Source organism: Ammospiza caudacuta, chromosome 2 (genome assembly GCF_027887145.1).
Source record: "Ammospiza caudacuta isolate bAmmCau1 chromosome 2, bAmmCau1.pri, whole genome shotgun sequence".
In the NCBI taxonomy this organism is placed as follows: domain Eukaryota; kingdom Metazoa; phylum Chordata; class Aves; order Passeriformes; family Passerellidae; genus Ammospiza; species Ammospiza caudacuta.
The window spans coordinates 51,568,468-51,577,463 of NC_080594.1; the positions used below are offsets into that span (position 1 = coordinate 51,568,468).

At 42.6% G+C, this 8,996-nt stretch overlaps 1 protein-coding gene across 1 annotated transcript in view; it reads right to left on the reverse strand.

The window, feature by feature from the left end:
• FLT3 (fms related receptor tyrosine kinase 3) overlaps positions 1-6,948 on the reverse strand; it is a 42,003-nt gene extending 35,055 nt beyond the window's left edge. The window contains exon 1 of the mRNA XM_058799878.1: positions 6,877-6,948. Coding sequence (XP_058655861.1) covers positions 6,877-6,931 — 55 coding nt within the window. The 5' untranslated portion in view covers positions 6,932-6,948. The remainder of the gene's footprint in view (positions 1-6,876) is intronic.
• Positions 6,949-8,996: the final 2,048 nt, after the last annotated feature.

Genomic DNA, 8,996 nt, shown 5'->3' on the forward strand with positions numbered 1-8,996 from the left:
CTGAGGGGACACCAGCTAGGCCAGCAGTGGCTGCGGCGGGGCGGGTGGGCGGCAGGGGGCGCTGCGGGCCCGCGCGGCCGCCCCGCGCATCCCGGCGCTGCCGCGGGAATGCCGGCGGGACACGGGCCGGAGGAGATGCTATGCTTTTGTATGTTCTTAACGTGACACAGAAATGCCTTGTAAATTCTTTCATGCATTATTCAAATGGCTGATGACTGACTTCATTACCTTTTTTTTTTTTTTTCCCATGGAATCTCCAGCAAACTTTTTATTTTCTTTTTTTTTTAATTGAAAGACAAAATCTTAAAAATACTTCAGAAAGTTAAGGAAGAGTCCAGAACACGAGTCTGATGAGGAGCAGCTGAGGGAGCTCAGCCTGGAGGAAAGAAGGCTAATGGGGGACCTTATTGGTCTCTACAACTACCTTAAAGAAAGTGTGGTGAGCTGGGGATCAGCCTCTTCTCCTAGGTAAAAAATCAGAGGATGAGAGGAAATGGACTCAAATTACGTCAAGGGAAGTTGAGATTGGATATCAGGAACGATTTCTTCGAGAAAGGTTGGCCATGTGTTGGAGCAGGCTGCCCAGGGAAGTGGTTGAGTCACTGTCCTTGGAGGTATTTAGAAGACCTACAAATGTAGCACTTAGGGACATGATTTAGTAGTGAGCTTGGCAGTGCTGGATTAATGCTTGGACTTGATGATTTTATAGGTCTTTTCCAATCTAAGTGATTCTATGATTCTCTAATTTTGAAAAAAAAAATAGAAAAAAATTTGAGTTTTCTTTTCGTAAGAACAACTGATATAGTAAAATCTTCTTTCTCAGAAGAACACCTTCATGTAGGTTGTGCCCCTGTTTATTAAAGTGGCTTCAAAATTATTTCTTCAGAAGATATATTAAACTAGAACTTGCCACAGTGGGTAAACCATTTCTCTGCATCCAGTGTAAGTCTCAGCAAAGGGTTTTGCTGGTTAGTAAGATCCATCTTATGTCAGTTTCTGTAGTGAAATCACACTGTCTCTCTTAAGAAGTTTGCTTCCCTAGTTCTCCCAAATTTAATCTATGCCTTAATCTACAAGCTCTTCTTCAACATATGAGAAACAGAGAAGTTTCCCCAACCTGCCTCAGAAAACTACTGCCAAGACCCACCTACTTCAACCGAGCCTGACACAAGCAACAGGGAAAACTCTGTCCATTTTGTTCAAAATTCTATATTTTAAATTTTCATCATCTTTTCATCATCTTTTCATCAACCCTCTGTTTTCAGGTTCCAGATGAAAACAGGTGCAAGAAATTTGCTCTTTCATGGCTTTTTTAAAGAAATGCCTAATAACTTGGTTACTGCTCTCAAATTTTCCTCTGTCTTGTTATGTCCCAAGAAATTTTGGTACAGATTTCAGCAAGCTTCATCTTTTGGATAAAATTATGCTTTTCAGTGCTAATACCTGTCTTCTTAGAGGAGGACAGTCAGCAGCGCAGCCTATGGCTCACTGCAGACAACTTGTAAATTACACAGAGATTTTATCAAAGAATAATTCAGATGGCTGAAGCTTTCAAATAAGGTATCACATGGGGCATATATTTTACACTCCTCTGTTGGAAAACCAGACAAAAACTTACCCCAAAGAACAGGCAGCTGTGAGTCAGCATATACTCCTGTTTTTACTGATTACTTATAGGTATGTCAGATTCAGTGCCTTATGTAGCAACAATAAGCTCACAATGAGAGGAACTGCAGAAGTATTTTTCTCATTATACTATTACATATCCAGTGTTATTGATTAATTTTGCCATAGAATTTATTGCAGGCCGATATCCAAACCACGTCTTGTGATAAAATACTGATTTCGGCATTCATTAAGTTAAGAAGAAAAACAACGTAGTTTGCTCAGGTTGGTGCTCCCAGGAACCTCACTGAAATCCCTGCTGCTTTAGCCACATTTTGGGTGATTCAGTTTGCAAAGAATAACTGGGACTTCTGAGGACACCCTTTTTTAGGAAGTGGCTGAAAAGTGGCTGAAAATACAGTGAACCTCAGCTACCATGGCAACCTCTCTGAGGAAGAGCCTATGCTGTGGCTGGTTCTTCTTCTGCTTCTTGTCCACATCTTCCGTCCTCTCAAGGGAGCTTCTTCTTGGCTCCCACATCACCTTTCCACCCCACTAAGTATGGTGAACAACGAACCACATTAGGAGGAGTTTTGCCAGCAGACAGAGCTCCTTTGCCTCTACTCAGCACTGTCAAGGACACCTGGAGTCCTGTGCCAGGCTGTGGGCTCCTCAGTGAAAGAGAGACATGGGCATACTGGAGTGCAGTGCAGTGGAGTGCCACAAAGACGATTATGGGATAGGAACATCTCTCCTACAAGGAAAGGCTGAGAGAACTGGGACTGTTCAGCACAGGGAAGAGACAGCTCAGAGGCACAAACACCTGATGGGAGTGTGCAAAGAGGGTGGAGCCAGGCTCTCCTTGGTTGTGCCCAGTGACACAGAGGCAACGAGCAGACTTTTCCACCATATGGGCGACCAAACGTGTACACACATTGCCCAGAGAGGTGGTGGTCTCCACCCTCAGAGGTATTGAAATTCTCCCAGGACAGGATCCTGAGCAGCTGGCTTTAGAAGGCTCTGCTTGAACAGTGGGGTTGGACCAAATGACCTCCAGAGGTCCCTTCCTGAACCCTGCTGTGATTGTGTGAACAAGTGCACAGCTTTGTGGGCAAAGAAGCACTGGTGTGATGCCACCACAGAGGCCTCATACAAATCAGAAAGTGGCACTGGGCTGTCCTTATCCTTGACTGTTCTCTAGAGGAGGTTTGCTCATGGGAATGGCATGTTTGTGCTATTAAGAAGCTGGATAGACAACCCTGAAGTAAGGTAAACAGATCCATCTCATCTAATGACATAAGTAAGTTTGCTTTAACTCTTTTTTTAAAAACTGCTCTGTGTTTAAGTGCTCCAGTCTCATTACCCAACACACTGTAGCACTTCTACTGACATTAGTGGAATTATTAACTTCTTGCAAGCAAAGGCTACTTTAACTTAAGTATCTAAGGGTAAAGGTATAAGAGTCCTCACACAAATTCAAGAAGGAGAAAAAGGTCTGCCTGAAACAGAAATGAAAACAGAAGGTGTCAGATAAAGAACTGATACTTCTTGTCATCCTAGTCTGGTAAAACTTCCCTTTTAAATGAAAACAAGTTTCTATAATTGACTAGATGATATTATCCTTACTTTCCTGGAAGAGGGAATGAGGAGGGAACACAGAAGGACTGAGATGGGTATGGAGGAAGAATGGACAGAAAGAGGGAGAGAGGGAGAGAAGAATTTTGCGGCAAAATAAGAAAAGACAAAAATAAATCTGAGATATTTGAAAAAAATAATCACAGTTGCTATTTGGAACTAAATATGGCTAAAATGAACAAAATAAATACTAGTTGTTCTTATTTGTCTCATTAGGAGGTTAGAGTTAAAAGCAATTGCAATTCCAAAGCAGTTGTACAAATGTAAAATCCAACATATTCCTTATAGAGCATGTTGTAACAATAAATCACTTTTCAAACTAGCCCTTCTATCTCACACATTAGAAATCTTATCTGCCACCAAAGGAGTAAGTGCCTGTAAGTAAGTGTTATTGTCTTTTACAACAGTAACAGAGCCAAATATCCAGGCAATAAGTTAGCTTTTCTGTCTGTTCACCCTGCTCATTTTTTAAGCAGTTTTAAAGGAAGATTTTCAGAAAACCTAAATCAACCCAGAGATCTAAACCAGCTTCTCAGCTGAAATGTGAGTTTCATGAAGTTTCAGGTATTTTGAGAGGTACATTTTCAGAAGCCTGTGAGCAGGAGGTGCTCCATGCCATGTTATTTTGGGGGTCATTATAGGAGGGGCTCCTGCAGCAGGACAGGGTGCCCACAGCCCTGCTCTGCTGACAAACCTGCCTCTGCTGAGCAGCCACAGCAGCAGCAGCACCCACCCAACACTGGGCAGAGATGTGGGGACAGCCCTGGAAGTCGGGCTGCACTCTGGGCATCTTTCTGCTTCTCAGCACCTTGGAATATGGGTAACCAGAGGAATTTTCTGGAGAAAAGAAGGGGAAAAACAAATGGCTCCAAACCTCACAAGAAAAAAAACACCCGTAGTTTAAAGTTGCATTTACTTCCATTGGAATACAACTGTTTTCCTCCACAGTCCTTTCACCTTCAGGAATCTTCAGAAGTGATACCTTATCTTCTGATCCATGAAATATATGGTGATGGATGACCATGAATATGTGGTCTGCTGGGCCAAACAGTTTCCCTGAGTGAGCAAACCATGTACTGGCCTTATCCAACATTCACAACCAGCTTGCACCCAAGTTTTTGCATGTTTTGGAAAAGAGACAAGATCAAACTTGATTCCCCCTGGGGTGCTCATTGATTTCACCTCCCTGCCAGTGGCAGGGCTCAGTGCCTGAACTTGCTCTGGAATGTTTGTCAGCTGATTTGTTGGAGAGAAATCAGTGTATTGCTGGGAGTAGAACAGATCCTGCAGGTGGCTGGGTCCCACACATTTCTGGGTTCTCCTCCAAAAGAAACATGCTGGGCCATCTCATGTTTTCCAGGATCTCTGCCATAGGAATTTAATGGACACTTGTATGTTCTGTGAGGGAATTTTCAACAGTACTGCCCTATAATTTTTGTGCAGTCAGACACACCATAATCTAATCTGGACATTGTTGGGATCTGAGTTTGCAGTCCTTGCTCATCTACAATTTCCTCTCATTTTCCAGTCACAAGGAGATCTTAGGCAGCTTCTCACATCTTTATTTCTCTCAGGTGCCCTGAAACTGGGTTTCATGAACATCTCTCAGTAAGAAAGGGGTGCAATTAAAAAAAAAAAAGGGAGCAGGAGTGGTTGTCAGGGGAAAACTTCCTCTGATGGGAAAGGTCACTGAAAATTTCTTTTTACAAAATTCTCCAATTTGTAAAACACAAAACTATTACTGCCTCTGTTCCCAGGCCCCATCCATGCTCCTACCTCATCCATTAATGCAAGGCTATTTGTATGCTAGATAACACTCCCTTTAGCCACAAACTCTTGTTTGGGATGACCAGAAGAATGTAAGATGAGAAACTGGAATAGTGCTTTTAATGTATATAGTTCTATTTACATATATATTGTATTGTGTATATTGTTTTCTGAAGTTCTTGGGATTAAATTCCTTGCTGCTGGGGAGCATTTATTTGCAGCAAGTAACACAGGCAAGATGCTTGTTCTTTCTCAAAACTTTTGCAGTTCTGAGCCTGTAATTTTAAGACTGATCTGCTGCCTTAAGTCTAAAGAAATATTGTGGAGATTTCCCTACAGGTGTTATTATTCTTTAGCTTTCCTTTGCTGGTTAAGTGTTGCCATTTCTGATGGCACTGGTTCATCATACGGATACCATATGTTGTCTACACAATTTATTACTCAGTTTTATCTCCAGACACAGATTCTTAAAGGGAACACAGGCATTTTTAAGAAAGCATATATAATTCATTAAATGCTTCACATTATTTACACCAAAATTGTTTTTAAGAGTGATTTGTTAGAGACACGTGTGGAACTCGCAGTTCTCAGGATTTTTGCTGTCAAGTCTGTCTCTGATGCTTCAGATCCTCACTGTTTTGTATGTCCGAAGGCATTTGCATTTTTTCCCTACAATAGCCAGCCTTATGAGAAGAAACACTGCCTCCCTGTACACCTTGCCTTGACTAAATAATATCTCAGCAGAAAGAACATCAGTCCTCCTAGAGGATAACATCTTGGGGCTCTCACACCTTTTGCTCTCTCTGCAGAACTGTCTCTTAGCCATGCTGACAGGGCCCTTTGGACACCATCACATCCCAGATGCTAGTAACTTTTATTTATTTTGTTAGGCAGCCTGCAAAAGTAGCAAAGCCCAGTCAAGAAGAAAATACAGAAATCCCTCTTTGACAGGGTTTGCTTAGTAGTATGAACAGTCATGCAAAGCACGAGATCATAAATTATTCATTTTCACTTTTACTCCACCTTCTCTTCAAATAGCTCACGTAGACTTTCAACCATGAATGAATAATACCTAACAATTGCTCTTTGAAGTAAATATTATTATCTCTGTATATGGAGCTAAAAATGGACCACAGGTTGTTAAAAAAAACTTTCTCAGGTATGCACCAGCACTATATCAATCAGGAGAAAAACATGCACTCAGTCCTGGATTTTGAATCAGCAAGATCATTTTTGATAGGAACAAGCCATTAATTTTAGAGAAAAAGAGTTTCAGGTATTTGAGATGGAAACAAATGCTATTTCCTTTTTTCTTAACAGTTAACTGCTGGGCTGGTTTTCAGTAGAGGAAAACAAACTTTAAATTCCAAAACTCTTCACTCAAACAGTACGCAAAGGTACTTTCTATATATTAATATCAGGCCTTCTATTTAGATCATTAAACAACAACAAAAAAACCTGATAAGACAATGATGCATCATTATATTTCTCTCTACTAAGGTATCTGATTTACAGACTATTTATGTGGGAAATTGCAGGTATATTATTTAAGTGTTCAGGTCAAACTAGCATTAACAGCAGGAAATACATTCAAATCAGAAGAAAGAGAACAAAAAACCCCAGTAATTTAAATACTTTTTGCCTTGAGCATAAAATGTGTCAGATGCAGTAAGAGCAAAAGCCAGGCTGGGCTGGGAGAGATTAGGGTGATGGGAGGAAGAAGAGCATCTCCAGATGAGAGAAGAAAGATAAGACACAAAATAAAAGATTCAAGAGAAAAAGAAACAAAAGGGGAAAGATGTGAAGGGATGCAGTGAGAGCGGGAAATGGAGAGGAAAGGGCCTGAGGAGTGTGATGAGAAGACCTCACCTGTGAGCTGAACTGGAGTTCCAGCGGAGCCGCCCTGGGGCCAACTCGCTGTCATGGCTGGTGGTGCCCTGCAGTGCCCTGGCCCCCGAGTGAAACTCAGCCTGCAGGTGGTTGCCTTAACGGTGCTTGACACTGCCCACAGTGAAACCACTTCTTCAAAAGTGAGGGCTCAAGACCTGAGCCACAAGGAAATGGCTGCGGGACATGGAGAAGAGGGGCCTCTCTGGGGGTCAGGGAGCATCTTCCTTCTGTCAGAGGATGCCTGCACCAAGCTGAGCAGCTGCCTCCACTTCAGCTGCTCAGTCTCCAGTCCTTTGCTCGCACTTACCAAGACATATTTTCTCCTGTAAATTCGTGTTTTCTCACTTCAACTCTTGTTTTTGAAGCATTTACAATTTCTGCTTTCACATGCTGGCAGTAAGCATAATTTCTACAAGTCCTTATGAGGGGAAGAGCAAGTGTTTTGCCAAAGCTGCAGAGCTCAAAAAAAAAAAAAAATCCAAATGAAGTTAGTGCAACGCCACGGGAATACCCTGCCACATCTGTCATGGCAGGGAGGTTTCCCATGCTTGGTGAGCACTTGCTCTGCTGGTGACAGAGGACCTGCTGCGGTCACCTCCGAGACCCTGGGGGCAGGGAGTGGGCTTGTGGCACGGGGCTGTGCTTATACCAGGGGGAACAGGGAACTGTTTGCAGGAAGGTTCAAAGCGAGCCACAGCTGTTCTGAAGCTGTTACACAGATTACTTGTCTAGGGGATAAAAACAAAGGCCTCCAGGCTCAGACATGAGCCTGTAGAGGCAGAATCCCTCTGCCCTCAGCCTGTCCCTGCTTGCCACCTTTCTCGGAGTGTAGTGCTTCAGGAGCTGCCTCCTCATCAGCTCCAGGTTGCTGGTGTGCAAGAGGTGGAACTGGCCCTGGTGTAGGTGAACTTGCTGGTGTCAGCAAGCCCCACTGATTTGTACCAGAACAGGACACTGCAGAGGGGCAGACAGATCTCCCTGCCTTGCACAGCTGTGCGTCGGAGTTACCGGGCAGAAACCGCATCCACTTCTAAGGATTAAGCTCGAGCATCTCCCTATGATCCCTCAGGACAGACCAGTGGATTTTTATCATTTGCTCAGTTGTTATATTTTATATATAAAGTGATATTTTTTGTTCATTCAGTTGTTATTTTTACTTGCCAAGGGCTAATCATTCGTTCTGCAATTGTTCAGAACCTGGATACAAAGAATCCCTAAGTAAATAAACTCAGTGCTGGTAAAGTGTTCTCAGAAACATCTCAGAGATTATATATAGAATTTTTATTGATATCTGCCTGATATCAATAATAAAATACCTTCTGCATTAGGGAAGTCACAATAAAAATGTAGATGAATCAGAACTAGACAGACATACCATAGCTAAAAGAAAATACAATAAAACATCCTGAAGGTAACTGCAGGGGCAATGGGGCACAGAGACCAGCATTGTTCATGGATATGAATGCATGATCTCTCACAAGACTGCCTTAGGCACACTGACTGAGTCAATGGCATTGTACTGTGGTGCTCAATACAAATGTGTGTGTTTTGCAGTGCAAAGGCAGGAGCTGAAATGATATGAAAATTAGGGAGGTACACATTTGCAAGGATGCAAAAATGAGAAAAGGAAGCATAGGATTCCACGGGCAATAAAGAAATCGATGTAAACAGGAAAATACCATGCTGGAAACAAGCTTTTTTGGCTGGAAGGTTGCCCCTTTTTTTTCCCACAGCCTGCACTGGTATACAGTCCCTCAGCATGAATGAGGTTTTAAGACACGTCTGAAGATTGTCTAGTCCAGTGCTATGCTCAAAACATGATCAGCTAGTACAGGCTACCCCAGAGCACACCCAGTACAGTTTTAAATACCAACAGGGATGGACAGTCCACAACTTTTCCTGGCAATCTATTCAGCACTTAAACACCTCACAGCATAAAAATATTTCCTGATATTCAGAGTGAACTTCCCCTGCTACAGTTTGTGCACATTGCATCTGGTCCTGTCACTGAAATGAGTCTGGCTCCCCCATCAGATACTTATACACATTGATAAAGTTCCCTCCAAGCCTTCTCTTCTACAAGCTAAACAGCCCCAGCC